Genomic DNA, 18,532 nt, shown 5'->3' with positions numbered 1-18,532 from the left:
TTATACCAAGGTGAATTTCTTAATATTTAAATACAACTGAAATTATTCAATGTCTTTATCATAATTATGTATTATACCAAGGTGAATTTCTTAATATTTAAATACAACTGAAATTATTCAATGTCTTTATCATAATTATGTATTATACCAAGGTGAATTTCTTAATATTTAAATACAACTGAAATTATTCTATGTCTTTATAATAATTATGTATTATACCAAGGTGAATTTCTTAATATTTAAAAAAACAACTAAAATTATTCAATGTCTTTATCACAATTATGTATTATACCAAGGTGAATTTCTTAATATTTGAAAAAACAACTAAAATTATTCAATGTCTTTATCATAAATATGTATTATACCAAGGTGAATTTCTTAATATTTAAAAACAACTGAAATTATTCCATGTCTTTATCATAATTATGTATTATACCAAGGTGAATTTCTTAATATTTAAATACAACTGAAATTATTCAATGTCTTTATAGTAATTATGTATTATACCAAGGTGAATTTCTTAATATTTAAAAAAACAACTAAAATTATTCAATGTCTTTATCATAATTATGTAGTATACCAAGGTGAATTTCTTAATATTTTAAATACAACTGAAATTATTCAATGTCTTTATAATAATTATGTATTATACCAAGGTGAATTTCTTAATATTTAAATACAACTAAAATTATTCAATGTCTTTATCATAATTATGTATTATACCAAGGTGAATTTCTTAATATTTAAATACAACTAAAATTATTCAATGTCTTTATCTGTTGCGGAGGGCAGAAATACGTGGCCGAGTCGAGAATTTATCAAAAATAGATATTTTTTATTTTTACAAAACCCGCCCCCACAACTATATATACAAAGATTAATTTCGTTTGATAAACAGGTTAAGTTGCATGAGAATTCTACGAGGATACCATTAATAATCTGACTATATATATATTTGGAAGTCAGTTTTTGGAAAAGGACTCTGCTATTAATTAATAGCGGTTTCTTACTAAATTAAGCTAAGCCAAATAACTCACTCAGGCTGGCTCGTGCGGTCGGTCTTCCTCCTCCAGCGGCTGCAGGAGTCGTTAAGGGTCGTTAAGGGTCGTTAGGCAGACAAAGGTGTGCCTAACACCAAGGCAAGTCCTTTGGTCTCTCTGCAGTCCAGGCACAGGAGAGTGAGCGAACTCGTCCAGGCACAGGCAAAATCCAAAGCGGGAACCCCAAAGGCGGGAAGACCCCCAATATTTATACCCTTCGCTAGACAAAGGGCAGAGTTCCCACACTTTAGGCGCGAAAGCGCACGGCCAATCCCAGCCTGGCTCCAGCGCGGGAACTCACGGGGCAGTCCCCGCCCCCTTCTCGGCTGCAGGGCAGGCGAGGGGGGGGGAAACCAGGCGGCTTTTCCCCTTTCCCCCCGAAGTCCGGGCAGGAGAGGAATTTAGGGGTACGGGACTCCAGGACATCATCATAATTATGTATTATACCAAGGTGAATTTCTTAATATTAAAAAAAACAACTAAAATTACTCAATGTCTTTATCATAATTATGTATTATACCAAGGTGAATTTCTTAATATTTAAATACAACTGAAATTATTCAATGTCTTTATCATAATTATGTATTATACCAAGGTGAATTTCTTAATATTTAAAAAAACAACTAAAATTACTCAATGTCTTTATCATAATTATGTATTATACCAAGGTGAATTTCTTAATATTTAAAAAAACAACTAAAATTATTCAATGTCTTTATCATAATTATGTATTATACCAAGGTGAATTTCTTAATATTTTAAAAACAACAAAAATACCTCAATAAACCAAAAAAAATGTACCAACAAATGTAAACCAACCAACCAAAAAATAAACCAACACCCAAAGCCCCATCTAAAACCATAACCAAATCTCAAACTAACACAATAGCATTTGTTAGCTTATCTTGGTCACTCCCAAAGCCTCAGATGTTATTCTACTACACAGAAAGTACTAAAATGCTGGCACTGGCACAAATAACATCCTTGTTATGTGCCTTTCTTTTTTAACTGGTTATTGTTGAGGTTCTTTTTCCCCTTTAAATTTTATTTGCAACATATACTAATGCAGGCTGACTGTTTTCAATGTATATACTAAATCTGTTTCTTATACATTAAAGTTTCAAATATAGAATAAATCTGTAGTGGTCCTGGCTGAAAGGAAAGCATTTATTTGCAATGCCAGCAAACCAGAAAAAATGGACAGAAGATCAATAAGACTCATTAGAGCTTTATCTACAGCTCAGCTCTGAAGTGACACTAAACACAAGCTTTTCATGATCTTGAATGAGAATGGTCAGAAAACCTAGCACTGGACTTACTAACTGGAGGACAAAATGTGCACACAGACTGAAATGTTTCCTTTCTCTGCAATGCCAGTGTGGTCTGCTTTACTAGTCTAGACCTCGTGGGACTGCTAACATAAGAGAACTAAGGCACTATAGCTGAATGACACAAATTGGAATTTGATGTGTATGTCAGATATGTGGATGAGCTGACCTTCCATAAAACACTGAAGGATAGATTGGATCAGCAAGTATAAAAGAGTAAGTTAACATTCGGAAGAATTGAGCCAGCAGTGTGCCCAGGTGGCCAAGAGAGCCAATGGCATCCTGGCCTGGATCAGGAACAGTGTGGCCAGTAGGACAAGGGAGGTTATTCTTCCCCTGTACTCAGCACTGGTCAGGCCACACCTTGAGTGCTGTGTCCAGCTCTGGGCCCCTCAATTCAAGAGAGATGTTGAGGTGCTGGAACATGTCCAGAGAAGGGCAACAAAGGTGGTGAAGGGCCTGGAACATAAACCCTATGAGGAGAGGCTGAGGGAGCTGGAGGTGTGCAGCCTGCAGAAGAGGAGGCTCAGGGGTGACCTCACTGCTGTCTACAACTACCTGAAAGGGAGGCTGTAGCCAGGTGGGGGTTGGTCTCTTCTCCCAGGCAACCAGCAACAGAACAAGGGGACACAGTCTCAAGTTGTGCTGAGGGAAGTATAGGCTGGATGTTAGGCAGAAGTTCTTCCCAGAGTGATTGGCATTGGAATGGGCTGCCCAGGGAGGTGGTGGAGGCACCGTCCCTGGAGTTGTTCAAGAAAATCCTGGATGAGGCACTTAGTGCCATGGTCTAGTTGACTGGATAGGGCTGGGTGCTAGGTTGGATTGGATGATCTTGGAGATCTCTTCCAACCCGTTTGATTCTATGATTACAGCATTATTAAACACCTTGTTGAGAGTCTTACAGGAGGTGAGAAAGATAAGGCTAACAGCTGAACAATTTTCATGGTCAGTAAAAGTTGATATAGCAAAACAGATCCCAAATCAAAGACAATAACTTAGGTTTTGATTCAACCAATGTCATTACCTATTTCTAAATCCTGAAGTCTAGGAAAGAACTCAGTAATACGACTTTCCAAATGAAATAGCCACTTCAAACTTTTAATCCACTCTTCTTCATGATTTAGACTGACAGTTAGGAAGAAGGAGGATTTTCAAAACTACTATCTCAGTAATAGCCAGCTTGCTACTATATGGCATGAAGAAGAAGCTGGCTATCCCAAATAGCAGAAAGCTCAGATATGAGTATTACTGAAGCACAGAGCAAATACACCTGAGCTGGATCACTCTGTTGCAAGGTTTTGACTGAATATTATCAGTACTAATGGAATCCTTCAGCAGTGTATGTACTGTAGGCACAGTCAGCTAAATCACCTAGGAACTGCAATTGCTCCACTGCAATTGCTTTTGCACTTTTGGGGTTTGCTTGTTTCGAGGAGAAAAGCCTTTGAGAATCTAAAACCCACAAGAAGGTTATCAAGATGATACAGTCAGGCTTTTCACAGGGTGCACGGTGGGGAGATGACAGGCAACTGCCAGAAGCTGAAATGAGACAGGTTTGAACATAGACAGGTGCAAGACAGGTTCGAACATAGTCTGCAGGACAGCTTTGGCTGCAGGGAGCATGAGATGGTCGAGTTCAGGATCTTGTGCAGTAGGACCAGCATACCAAGCAGGATCACAACGCTAGACTTCAGCAGGGCCAACTCATGCTTTTTCAAGGAATTACTTTAGCTTGTAGCAGAGGAGACTGAGGGCTGACCTCATTCATGTTTGTAATACATGAAGGGGCAAGTCTTGGGAGGACAGTCAGGCTCTTCTCAGTGTTGTCCAATGATAGGACAAGGGGTAAAGGGTGCAGCATATACAGAAAAACTTTTTGATTGTGAGGGTGACAGAGCATTATTACAGTATCATCAGGGTTGGAAGAGACCTCACAGATCATCAAGTCCAACCCTTAAACAGGTTGCCCAGAGAAGTTGTGGAGTCTTGCCTTTGGAGACATTCCAAATCCACCTGGATACTTTTCTGTGTGACCCACTTACTCTAGGTGATCTTGCTTTAGCAGAGGACGTTGGACTAGATGATCTTTTGAAGTCCCTTCCAACCCCTAACATTCTGTGATTCAAACATGGGAATAAACATCAAAGCTTTCCAGCACCAGAACAGACAAGCATTGGGACATCCATCACTGGATCAAACTGAATCCAGTATTGAGCAACCTGCTCCAACAATAAAGGGACATTGCCTTGAAGAGGTGGTTGGACAGCATTTGGTCTAGAGATTGCTTGCCAACTGTATCATCTTAGGGATCTTACTGTATGCAACATTTCTGTAGATTATTACATCAAAATGAGATCTGAACACAAAATTAGGCAAAAGATTGACAGATAAATTTTAAAGAGCAAATTCTGATAAACACATGAAACATCTAACCCTTCTGGTAATGTAGTGCGATAAATTGGCAGACCCCTTACTGAAAAGCCTCTGAATACAATCATAAATACTTTGTCTTATGAAGACAGGATGGCATGTGGAAACAAAAACTCCTATGTAATTTCTCAGAATGCAGGAAAAATACAAGCAAAATACTCTGAAAGTTCATTCACAAATGGTTTCAATAAATATTTGATTTGAGAAGGGGCTTCCCAAATTAACAAGAAAGATAGCTTAAAGCCTAAGACTGTCTGCAGGCACAGAAAAGTTTAGCCTGTCCTCATGAACAATGCCACTAAGGAGAGACAGGAATTTCAGAAAAAAAGGGCAGAAGAAAGAAAATACTTACTTGTGTAAAAGTAGGTGTCCTGGGATACCCCAGATTCCTCTCTTCTCCCTCTCATTCCATGGGAAAAGAAAGGTGTGGAAACCTGCTTCCCCTGCCATGCAGGCTTGAAGGGGGGCAGCAAATGGTCCTTTTCTGCACATGGGCTGAGCTGTGTGGAAGCCCACGCAGAAATCAGGCTGTGATTGGCTGGGTTTCACACCCACTACAAATGGTAAATGGACACTTTGTCTAGAAAAAAGGATAAATAGAGCAAGGGTTCCTGCCTTGATAGTTCCTGTCTGGAGAGTCCCCTGCCACCATGAAGGACAAGTTCCTGCCGTGACTGGACCGCCCCTGCTTTAGGACAGCTCGTACCTTTTGCACAGCTCTTGGTTTTATCCCATCCCTGCTTTTGGACGGTTCCTCCCACTTTTGCACCCTTTTGTGCAAGCTGGCAGGCTTGGCAAGCCTCGGGTTCTTTGAGAGAGAGAGACAGCAGCATCTGGACTGCCATCTCTCAGACCCTATCAGTAGCCAACATTCTGGCTGCCTCCCGGACTGTGGGACACTAGCTGCTCTGAAGGCAGCATCATTCCATGACCATCCCACTTGGGAAGAAGACATTTCCGAGTTTGGCAGCCCTCCCACTCCCCTCGGGCTTCTGTGGCGTGGATCTCTATTATTGGATATTGCCTGCAACGTGAGAAGGCTGCTCCTGCAGAAGAATTCAGTCAGGGATCACTGCCGAATGCCTATCTCACCTCTGTGAGTAAGCTTTTCCCTTACTCCTATGCACAGCCTGATTGATAGTGGGGTAAAGCTGTGTTTATAGCTTAGCCTTTTCCATTTCCTGACTTCCTAAATATCTAAATTTATCTATAATAACCTTTTTTTTTCTTTTGGAAGATATTCCCAAGCAAACTGAATCTGCTAATAAACTAAACTAATTTTGTATATAGTTTTGAGGGCAGGGTTGCAGGAAAAGAAAATAATTCTATTTTTTATATTTCCTGACTCAGAAATGTTAATTCCCTGCCTCCACAATGGCAGGAAATACTACAATAAATGTAAAATACTTTATTTATTGCAAACAAGAGCTGCAGCAATCACATTGCACAATACCAAACGTTAAGGTTTGTAAATTCTTAGAAATTACTCTTGTGATTTTTCTATTGCTCCATAAATCTTTATATTTTTACATTAGTTTTACATTAAGACATGTAAATTACTTACAGAAACGAAGACAAACTGTATGTAACTTGCCAGCTTACTAATATCTCATTTATATGTTGCAAATTGTAATCATTTAGCACTTTGATCTGATCTGAAAAGGATCACCAGATTCGGTGCTATGCTAGTCATGTAACAGAATTATACTGCCTGCACCAAAAAACTTTTAAGGGATTAGAAGTAGAAAGGAATTGACTGTAAGTGTGCTGTCTGTATTTTCAACAAAACAGAGAATAATGAACTTTGTTACTTCACTACAATAGCAATTTCTCCCTTTTGTGTAAGATCTCCAGCAAAAAGGCAGACAAACATACACATCCACCATTTTTAGATCCAGTGCTGAACAGCCTGAAGGGCAGTAGTGAAAGTCCTGAGTGAAGGATGAGTCCCTCGATGAGACATCAAGAGGGATCCGGCCTCTGCACTGAATCCTGCTTCTTTAAGCTGTTTTGCTATTTCCTCTACATCCCAGCCTCCTTCTCTCTGGTTAGCCAGTAAGTGGTCAATGAGGCGAGGATAGAAAGCAGTAGATATGCACTTCACCACTAACTTGGCACTGAGGAGTAAGGAAAGTACTTCAGCATCACAACTGGAGTCATCAACCTAGAAATAAAAACACAAAGTAATTAAAAATTAATTACCACATACACCCAGCAACCACAACATGTTATGAGTGCTCTAAGTGCACAGCATGACCTTGAAAATGAGATCAGTATTCCGCACGGATTAACAACAGTGATACACATTTTGCACGTGTCAGGATATGTAAAGGTATGTGCAGAATATGAATTTTGCATGTGAAAGAATATGTCAAAGTATGAGGCACTGAGTGCACCCTCAGCAAGTCTGCTGACAACACTAAGCTGTGTAGTGCAGCAGACAGGCTGGAGGGAAGGGATATCATCTGGAGGGACCTGGACAGGCTGGAGAGGTGGGCACAAGCCAATCTCAGGAAGCTCAACAATACCAAGTGCAAGGTCCTGCATCTCGGTGGAGGCAATCCCAAGCACAAATCCAGGCTGGGTGGTGACTGGCTGGAGAGCAACACTGAGGAGAGGGACTTGTGAGTGCTGGTGGACAAGAAGTTCAACATGAGCCAGCAGTGTGCACTTGCAGCCCACAGGGCAAACCAGAGCCTGGGCTGCATCAGGAGAAGTGTGGCCAGCAGGTGAAGGGAGGTGATTCTCCCCCTCTACTCCTCTCTGCTGAGACCCCATCTGGAGTACTGCATCCAGTTCTGGAGCCTCTATTACCAGAGGGATGTGGAGGTGCTGGAGCATGACCAGAGAAGGGCCATGGGGATGATCAGAGAGTTGGAGCATCTCTTCTGTGAGGACAGACTGAAAGAGTTGGAGCTGTTCAGTCTGGAGAAGAGGAGGCTCCCAGGTGACCTTCTTGTGGCCTTCCAGTATCTGAAGGGGGGCTACAAAAATGCTGGGGAGGGACTTTTTAGGCTACCAGGGAGTGACAGTACTAGGGGGAACAAAACAAAGCTGGAGGTGGGGAGATTCAGCCTGGCCGTGAGGAGGAAGTTGTTCAGCATGAGAGTGGTGAGAGGCTGGAATGGGCTGCCCAGGGAGGTGGTTGAGGCCTCATCCCTGGAGGTGTTTAAGGCCAGGCTGGATAAGACTCTGGGCAGCCTGCTCTAGGGTAGGGTGTCCCTGCCCATGTGAGGGGGGTTGGGACTGGATGATCCTTGTGGTCCCTTCCAACCCTGACTGACTCTATGATTAAAAGCCTCTGGCACATTAATATAAATACCTGACTTCCACAAAGCTAAGGATTTAACAACATGAACACTTATACAGACTTTTCAGAAGCTCTCAACCCCACTGCAGGACAGACCACCTCATTTACCTCTGTAACAAGAATGACACCCTGAGGAAGGCCAGAGCACAGTATATTACCTTTTGACCACTTCACATTAATAAAATGCATTATATTCCAAATATCAATATGATAGGCAATGTTCACAGCCTCAGTTTCAGCAGTCACTAAGGTTGACTTTTTCAGAAGAATACAACTTAACATTTTAAAAACTTGGAGCACAGAGCTGCTACCTCTGTGAGACATCTTTGATGCCTCTGGAAAATTCAGTTACTTGATATATAAGAGCAGTTATTCTCCTGAAATCCTGTCTATAGCTTTACAAATAACACTGTAAAATATTTCCAATTCTATTTCACTTCATTTTAACAGGACCTTCCCTTGAAATGCAATGTTGCTTTAATTAGCTAAGGTGCACTACCATTTTTAGTGCAATAACACAAGTATAACAAGAAAAAGGACCAAAGGAGGGGTCCTATCCCTTGGTCAGCAGGAGCAGGGAGGTCATTCTGCCCCTGTACTCTGCACTGGTCAGACCACACCTCGAGTACTGCGTTCAGTTCTGGGCCCCCCAGTTTAGGAAGGACACTGAGATGCTTGAGCGTGTCCAGAGAAGGGCGACGAGGCTGGTGAGAGGCCTCGAGCACAAGCCCTACGAGGAGAGGCTTAGGGAGCTGGGGTTGTTTAGCCTGGAGAAGAGGAGGCTCAGGGGTGACCTTATTGCTGTCTACAACTACCTGAGGGGTGGTTGTGGCCAGGAGGAGGTTGCTCTCTTCTCTCAGGTGGCCAGCTCCAGAACAAGAGGACACAGCCTCAGGCTGCGCCAGGGGAAATTTCGGCTCGAGGTGAGGAGAAAGTTCTTCACTGAGAGAGTCATTAGGCACTGGAATGGGCTGCCTGGGGAGGTGGTGGAGTCGTCGTCCCTGGGCAGTTCAAGGCAAGGTTGGATGTGGCACTTGGTGACATGGTCTAGCCTTGGGCACTGTGGTAAAGGGTTGGACTTGATGATCTGTGAGGTCTCTTCCAACCTTGGTGATACTGTGATACTGTGATACTTGGAAGAAGAGAACAAATGCTTCCCTAGTCCTGCTGACCACACTACTTCTAACACAAGCCAGAAAACTTTTGGACATCCTGGCCACCTGGGCACACTGCTGGCTCATGCTCATATGGCTGTCAATCACCACCTCCAGGTCCTTTTCTACCAGGCTTTTCCAGCCGCTCTTCTCCAAGCCTGTGTGTGTTGCATGAGGTTGTTGTGACTCAGATGCAAGACCCAGTGCTTGGCTCTGTTGAATCTCATTACCATTAGCCTCAGCCAGCATGGCCAGATCCTTCTGTACAACCTCCCTACCCTCAAACAGATCAACACTTCTGTCCAACTGGCATTGTTTGTAAACACACAGAGGGTGCACTCCATCCCCTCATGCACAGCATTGATAAAGGTATTAAAGAAGACTGGCCCCAGTACTAAGCCCAGGGGAACATCACTTATGACCAGCCACCAACTGGATTTAACTCCATTCGCCACCACTCTTTGCATTTGGCCATCCAGCCAGTTTATCACCCAGCACAGCATACATTCATCCAAGCCATGAAGAGCCAGTTCTTCAGAAGAATGTTGTGGGAAATAGTGTCAGAGACTTTACTAAAGTCTGCTTGGACAACACCTACAGCTTTTCACTCATCCACTAAGTGAGTTAATCTTCTTGTAGAAAGACATCAGGTTAGTCAAGCAGGATTTGTGCCCTTCATGAACTCATTTTGACTGAGTCTGATCACCTGGTTGTCCTGTATGTGCTGAATGACTGCACACAAGATAATCTTCCTTGACTCCAAGGTCAGACTGACAGGTCAGCAGCTCCTCTGATCCTCTTTCCAGCTCCTATCATAGATAGGTATCACATTTTCTAAACCTTGGTTCAACTGAGACCTCCCCCAAGACTGGCTTGGTGAGCACTTCTGCCATCTCTCTTGGTATCCTGGGGTGTTTCCCATCCAGTCCTACAGACTTGTGGTGCACCAGGTCACTGACCATTTTCCCTTGGGTTATGAAGGCTTCACTCTGCTCCCTATTCCTGCATTCCACCTCTTAATTATATCTGAATAGTTTTAGACTAATAAATACAAATTTTGCTTCTCTGTAAGAGCTGAAAAGAGCACAAAAAAGTAACAGAAATAGAATAATGGCTGTATTTTGGGAAAAGATGCTCTCCACATAACATAAAATATAATTAAAAAAGGAGAAAGACAAAACATGCAATGTTGTAGCATGAACATCTGTTACACCTCTTTTTATCACTTTCCATTTCCATTAACAATCATTACTTTCAATATAGTATTTTAACTTGCTTGGGAACTTCAAAAGCTTTCCAGAAACACAGAATGCCTTTATTGTGTTAACCAGGAAAAGAATTTGCTGTTTCACTCTCTCTTCACTCTTTGGTGCCCAAAAAACCTACTGTCTCTCTCTCCACCACCAGAAGAATGTACTTCTTCATTATTTCATTTAGATATTTATGTTTTTCCTTCCACTGAAATCTTAAAATGGTTTTCCTTCTAGTATTCCAACATTTCCCACTCATAAATTACAAAGCTAATGCAACAGTTCATAGCAGCTCTTCAAGTCCAATTCATAAAGTCATTCTAAGAACCACAGGAATGTCCAATCTTTAAGTCTTTAATTATTCAATAATTCATCTAAATTGTCCTCTGTTAATTACTGACATATTTTGCTGTTGAAGATAGGCTCATAATTAAATGTCTAGCCTTGGCATCTTGCAGCATACTGCAGAGCATACTAAGCCATTATCCAGACAGCTCTTATCTTTTTTGAAATGGAAGGCTAGAGGAATATTCTGTCCCACCTCTGAGCTCTGTGTGCCCTATTCCTGACCTCTGTGAGGGATATGGCATTACACAAGGCTTCAATGTCTGACTTTATGAACATGAAACGCAAACAGCAATTACAGTAGTGAGATCAGCAGATGGGAACTTTGATTTAAATTAGTTTTTTAGGCTATTATTCCAGTAACAAAAAAAATCTTATAGATTATTGGGATTTCACATGCCAAAACCCTACAAATTGGAAAGAGAGAAGTCTGAAAGTAAAAGATCTTTTCTAGCACAAAACCATTAAGCATCTGAGCTGTACTCTGAAGATGCTCACATGCAACCTGTCTGTGCTCGCGTGTAAATGAGATCACCATGTCTTTACAAATAACAAAAGAGCACACAAAAGGCTCTTGGCTGTGTCTGATAGTTCATCCTTAAGCTCAAATAGTCCAGTAGGTTTCAAATGTTTAACATTTCCCATTTTCTGACTTCAAGGCTATTTGAAGCCTTTGCCAGAAAAATGAAACCTTTGCAATATAATTGTCTGCAGTCAACTGAATGGAGAAACAAGATGGCAGACAAAGCTTGTGAACATAATTCCATTATCTAGTCTGCAGCTCTTTGGTCAACCTAAGTGGAATCTGACAGCCAAAAAAAACCCTTAGACACCAAAATTTCTTATCAGCATCTTTACAGATTATTAATGAATGTGTATTTTAAATCCTTAATTAAGACAGCTTGTAAACTGAGCAACAGAACTTAGATAAACTGACAAGATTAAAAGAAAACAAATCAAACCAATGTAACTGTACCTTGAGATGAAATGTATTTACAAGTAACTTTAAATTAGAACAAGGATTAAAGCAAATAAACCCTGAAACACCATAGAAAGTGAACGCACAGAAAATATACTTAAAGGTAAAAATACACCATAGAAAGTATAATATGGCAGCTACGTCAGAAATGGTTCAGAAAATCAAAGACTCCCCAGTCTAGAGAAGAGGCAGCTTAGAGGATATAGAGCAAACAGCAACATCAAGAGTAAATGAAAAAAGTAGTTCTTTTTTGACACTGCAGAATTCACTGTCAAATGATCATAGAATCATAGAATCAACCAGGTTGGAAGAGACCTCCAAAATCATCCAGTCCAACCTAGCACCCAGCCCTAGCCAGTCAACTAGACCATAGCACTAAGTGCCTCATCCAGGCTTTTCTTCAACACCTCCAGGGACGGTGCCTCCACCACCTCCCTAGGCAGCCCATTCCAATGCCAATCACTCTCTCTGGCAACAACTTCCTCCTAACATCCAGCCTATACTTCCCCCGGCACAACTTGAGACTGTGTCCTCTTGTTCTCTCGCTGGTTGCCTGGGAGAAGAGACCAATCCCCACCTGGCTACAACCTCCCTTCCGGTAGTTGTAGACAGCAATGAGGTCAGCCCTGAGCCTCCTCTTCTCCAGGCTAAACAACCCCAGCTCCCTCAGTCTCTCCTCATAGGGTTTATGTTCCAGGCTCCTCACCAGCTTTGTCGCCCTTCTCTGGACACATTCCAGCACCTTAACATCTCTCTTGAATTGATGCTCAGCCAAGTTTAAGGAGGAACTGGACAAAACTGAGCAAGAATAGCACTGGCAGTCAGCAAGTACATACAGCTGAAAATAACTTAAGTTGGAAGAACAGTACCTCAGAAAAAAAAGCCTACATGTTTGCCCTATCTGAGCTCTTTACTAGACTTGCAATGCTTTCATTCCTTGGAGCTATGATACTGTTCCAGATGGATCTTTGATCCTCAAAATTTTACCTTTTAAAGAATATTAATTCAAAACAACCTTCAGGATTATTTTGTTTTCCAATAGCTTTGCTCATTATTTGAAATGTTTAACTTATCACAGACTTGCTGCAAGTATATACTTCTGTCACACAAGCCAAATGTCAGCATCCAGTAGACACAGATTCTCTAAATGCACTACATTTTCTTTCTCAGAATCACACTTTTCACAACACTCATAAACAAGAGAGTAAATCCCTATTAAGACAACTACTAAAAAACAACCTTACCATTCCAGTGTCAAAAAGAGCTTCTTCAGACAGTGAAAATGGGATCCTACTAATGACTCATTTCTCATATGCCTGCATATGCAGAGCCTTTACTATCCCAAGATTCTAACTAAACCTTAAATCAGAGTTTGTCACTGATCTCAGAAATGCTGTTCCTGTGATATGGGATGCAGCTGACTGCAGTTTAAGTAAATCTCAGAGGTGCAGATACCTTCTGCACAAATGACACATAACCACTTTCCACATTGTATGGACATGTGAACAAACTATATACCGCAAGAATGAAATTCAGAGTATTAAACAATGGATAAAAATCATTGTGCCTATTGACTTTCAGGCTAGGGATACTAAATTTTTCATTGGTGTAAAATCTGTTTCATTTTGGAAGCCTCGAATGGGAGCAGCTTTACATTTTCATAGCTATCCCTTTCAGAAGGATCTGACAGAGCAGATTTAGTGTAGTGCTCACACACAACACACAGACATACAAGTACAGGAGATAATTATGCTAAGAGAGTAACGATTGACTTTGTTTTCCCTTGACTTATGTATTTGTTTAGGTATTGGCTGAAATCTACTTTCAAGATGTAGGCATTCAAGTGGTATCTCTGATGACTGGCTCACTCCTTCAAACTATGATGACCAATATCTTTCCCCTCCAGAGCTATAAATATTTATCTACAAAGCGAGATAGTACAGAAACAGAATTCCAGCACTCATTTCCCACTGAAACAGTGCTACAGCACTCTGGTGCAAACTGGGCCTGTGCATTGTATCTAAGTGCTCTTTAATGCAGATTTTATAAAAGGAACTGCAGCTACAGATGGAAAACCAGATCTCAGCAAGGCTCTCCTGAACAGGTACAGGTTAGAATCCACTTGCTCTGTCCTCAAGAGTCCTGAACTTTTTCTGCACATCTCCATCAGGACAGGGAAGAGCCCTACCCCAGGCCACTAAGTGCTTCTCCTACAGAGGGTGGCAGATTCAAGCTGTGTCCCTAATGCCCTTGGTAAATGATCCAAACACAATGCAGCTGTAGAACCTGTATTTGCACCTACACTGACTGCTGTGTTTCTGAATCAGAATGGCAATCTGTGAACTCAGAGATGTCAGTGCATAATTAATAAGGGTTAAGCATGCTTGCCTGGGGCTTTGCCATCAGCACACTACTGTCAAGAACTGAAAAAGGGCTCAGATTGAAGGACTGGGCTCTACCAAGGCAGCAGGTCCTCTGGGCAAGCAGAGACAGGGAAACTGCAAGTTTTAAAACAGCTTGTGCATGACACAGGTAGGTGAAGATCAGCTTTGCTACGAGTGTCACCTCTACTCATATACTCCAACAATGAACCTGAGGCATCTAGAAGGCTTTACTGAGAAGCCACCAAGGCCTCCAAAAATTCAGGTGAACATGAATAAAGGGATTTTGTCAATCTGCTCTCCAAGACCAAGGCCAGTAGTTTTCCTGCATTCTAATACAGCCCATATGGACATTGTAGCTGTAATTACACTGATAGAGCATATTTGGGGGAAAAAGAAAAGAAAACTAATTCTGTCTTATAGTAACAATTTCAGGTGAATAAGAGCAGATCAGGGGTGGTTTCTTCTGCTTAACAAAGGGGCAAGTCAGGGTCTAGGCAATTCCCTGTCAGCATTCTTTGTGCTGCTGTCCAGAGGTTCTGGTATTAGCAATAGGCAATATTTCATCCATGACTTATGCACTGTAAAATCTATGTGCTCTGAAATATGGATACTAATATAAAGATCAGATGTGGCAATGATGTAACAGCAAAAAAGAGTGGAACCTGTTGCTTCCAAGGGACTTAGCTCTCCACTACTACTACAGGCAAAATGCTTTTCATTTTCTTCTTTCTTGGAGTCTATAGCTATGGACAAACAAAAGGAAAAGAAAACAGAGATATAAAAAAAACCTAGAAAAAGAAACTAAAGAAAGATCTTTTACCATAATCACTGTTATCTTAAATACAAACAATTCAACAAGATTTCTTTGAAAGAGGAAGCCACATCAAGTAAGTTGCAATAAATGCCATAGGACACTGGAGAGCACTGGAAATACCATTATTTCACACATTCCTTATGGTTTTTTGTATGGTGTTTTTCAGTAGATCACACTTCATTACTGAAATTATACTATAAAAGTGGAACTGGTATTATATCAGACTTACTAACACATTTTCTAGTTCTACTTTTTATTAAAACCTTGATTGAAGAATTATTTGCACTGATTGCATTAACTCTCCTCTGTTAGCTATTTTAAAGGTATCAATAGCAACAGGTAAAAGAATATTTAGTTGCTCTCTCAGAAACATAAAAATGGGTCTTAAACACTGAAGAAGTATTTGCACTGATTGTATTAACCCTCATCTGTCATCTACTTTAAAAGTATCAGTAGCAACAGGTTAAAAAGAATATTTAGTTGCTCTGTCAGAAACATAAAAATGGGTCTTAAATTCTGTCACCTACTTTAAAAGTATCAATAGCAACAGGTAAAAGAATATTTAGTTGCTCTGTCAGAAATATAAAAATGGGTCTTAAACAAGGCAGAAATATTTGCACTGATGTTATTAACCCTCATCTGTCATCTACTTTAAAAGTATCAATAGCAACAGGTAAAAGAATATTTAGTTGCTCTCTCAGAAATATAAAAATGGGTCTTAAACACTGAAGAAGTATTCGCACTGATTGCATTAACCCTCATCTGTCAGCTCTTTAAAAGTATCAATAGCAACAGGTAAAAACATCTGTCAGCTACTTTAAAAGTATCAGTAGCAACAGGTTAAAAAGAATATTTAGTTGCTCTGTCAGAAACATAAAAATGGGTCTTAAATTCTGTCACCTACTTTAAAAGTATCAATAGCAACAGGTAAAAGAATATTTAGTTGCTCTCTCAGAAATATAAAAATGGGTCTTAAACACTGAATAAGTATTTGCACTGATTGCATTAACCCTCATCTGTCACCTACTTTAAAAGTATCAATAGCAACAGGTAAAAGAATATTTAGTTGCTCTGTCAGAAATATAAAAATGGGTCTTAAACAAGGCAGAAATATTTGCACTGATTGTATTAACCCTCATCTGTCATCTACTTTAAAAGTATCAATAGCAACAGGTAAAAGAATATTTAGTTGCTCTGTCAGAAATGTAAAAATGGGTCTTAAACTCTGAAGAAGTATTTGCACTGATTGCATTAACTCTCCTCTGTTAGCTATTTTAAAGGTATCAATAGCAACAGGTAAAAAGAATATTTAGTTGCTCTGTCAGAAATATAAAAATGGGTCTTAAACACTGAAGAAGTATTTGCACTGATGTTATTAACCCTCATCTGTCAGGTCTTTAAAAGTATCAGTAGCAACAGGTAAAAACATCTGTCAGCTACTTTAAAAGTATCAGTAGCAACAGGTTAAAAAGAATATTTAGTTGCTCTGTCAGAAACAAAAATGGGTCTTAAATTCTCAGAGATAATGTAGTGAATAACGTAGACAACACTGAAAACAATCCTTGAAAACAATCCGATTCTTATGGGCAAACTCTGAACCCTACTAGCAGTAATAAGCTTATTTAAGTAAACTGACTCTCAGAATGATTCACAGCACACAAAACAGGAAAATAAAAGTTATTTCTGTTATCCAAAAAAAAAGAAAAAGAAAGACAAGTGGTATTTTGCAAAAAGACACAATAAAAAGAGAGGTCTGCAATTTCAAAAAAGCTTACACAAAATCTTGTTTGTTTTATTATAGGCAAAAGCTATATAATTCCTAGTATCAGCACTTCAGCATCATCCTTAACTGTAAACATCCATAAAGCTGTCAGGGACATACAACAAATGGCTAAGGAATACATTGTATCAGCAAGCAAGTGCTGTATTTTGTTCACAGCCATGGTTGCGAGCTGTGTTAGCGCCATGTCAGGGAATCGATAGCTGTAACTTCCCTTTGCCAGATGGTTTTTGTCCTTTTTCCTGTTGAATGTAAGCAGAAATGGGCCTCCTATGAAAAATTCATTGAGAATTCTACAAAAAGCAATAAATACTGTTTTCAGACAGCAAAACTTTCAAAAGCATACAAAATTACACTGAATAAACAACGTTGACACAGCTAAGTTGTGCCAGGGTAGGTATAGGCTGGATGTTAGGAAGAAGTTCTTCACAGAGAGAGTGATTTCCCATTGGAATGGGCTGCCCAGGGAGGTGGTGGAGGCACCGTCCCTGGGGGTCTTCAAGAAAAGCCTGGATGAGGCACTTAGTGCCATGGTCTGGTTGATTGGATAGGGCTGGGTGATAGGTTGGACTGGATGATCTTGGAGGTCTCTTCCAACCTGGTTGATTCTATGATTCTAAGCAATACACACTCTTCTACTACAACAGCAACTAATGTAATCATTAAGAGATGCATATAAAACAATGAGTAAGAGATAATTAACAGGATGAGATTTAACAAGGCCAAGTGCAGGGTTCTGCACTTTGGCCACAACAACCCCAAGCAGCGCTACAGGCTGGGGACCGAGTGGCTTGAAAGCAGCCAGTACCTGGGGGTACTGGTAGATAGTAGGCTGAAGATGAGCCAGCAGTGTGCCCAGGTGGCCAAGAGAGCCAGTAGCATCCTGGCCTGCATCAGGAAGAGTGTGGCCAGCAGGACAAGGGAGGTTATTCTTCCCCTGTACTCAACACTGGTCAGGCCACACCTTGAGTCCTGTGTCCAGTTCTGGGCCACTCAATTCAAGAGAGATGTTGAGATACTGGAATGTGTCCAGATAAAGGTGACAAAGCTGGTGAGAGGCCTGGAATACAAACCCCATGAGGAGAGGCTGAAGAAATTGGGGTTGTTTATCCTGGAGAAGAGGAGGCTCAGGGCTGACCTCATTGCTGTGTACAACTACCTGAAGGGACATTGAAGCCAGGTGGGGGATGGCCTCTTCTGCCAGGCAACCAGCAACAGAACAAGGGGACACAGTCTCAAGTTGTGCTGGGGGAAGTATAGGCTGGATGTTAGGAGGAAGTTTTTCACAGAGAGAGTGATTGGCATTGGAATGGGCTGCCCAGGGAGGTGGCAGAGGTGTTCAAGAAAAGCCTGGCTGAGGCACTTAGTGCCATGGTCTATTTGACTGGATAGGGCTGGGTGCTAGGTTGGACTGGATGATCTTGGAGGTTTCGTCCAACCTGGTTGATTCAAAAATTTTCTACTCAGCATAAGAACAGCTTTTATATTTAGCATGGCACTCTTCTGTACTAGTGGCTTTTCCAACACTGGTACCTTGAATATGAGACTGCAATGTCATATTCAAGGTACTGGCTGAGCCCGCTATAATTAAACCAAAAGTTAAATTTTCATTGACTTAAGATGAAACATCAGAGCAAAGCTAAGTGCTTTGAAAAGTCTAGGTTAACCTGCACTCTTACAGAATTACATGCTCAAATTAAAACTGAATTTAGAAGGAA

At 40.8% G+C, this 18,532-nt stretch overlaps 1 protein-coding gene across 3 annotated transcripts in view; it reads right to left on the bottom strand.

Annotated features, from left to right (window-relative positions):
* Positions 1–6,191: 6,191 nt before the first annotated feature.
* NBAS (NBAS subunit of NRZ tethering complex) overlaps positions 6,192–18,532 on the bottom strand; it is a 168,189-nt gene continuing 155,848 nt past the window's right edge. For 2 of the 3 annotated variants that reach the window (XM_064146437.1, XM_064146438.1), the window contains exon 52: positions 6,192–6,962. In XM_064146437.1, coding sequence (XP_064002507.1) covers positions 6,687–6,962 — 276 coding nt within the window. In that variant the 3' untranslated portion in view covers positions 6,192–6,686. Of the gene's footprint in view, positions 6,963–16,822; positions 17,057–18,532 lie in introns of those variants that run through there. The other variant, XM_064146439.1, reaches the window with a different exon arrangement.

The sequence above is a fragment of the Pogoniulus pusillus genome, chromosome 7, assembly GCF_015220805.1.
Source record: "Pogoniulus pusillus isolate bPogPus1 chromosome 7, bPogPus1.pri, whole genome shotgun sequence".
Taxonomy (NCBI): Eukaryota; Metazoa; Chordata; class Aves; order Piciformes; family Lybiidae; genus Pogoniulus; species Pogoniulus pusillus.
This window is presented reverse-complemented; position numbering and strand designations above follow the sequence as displayed.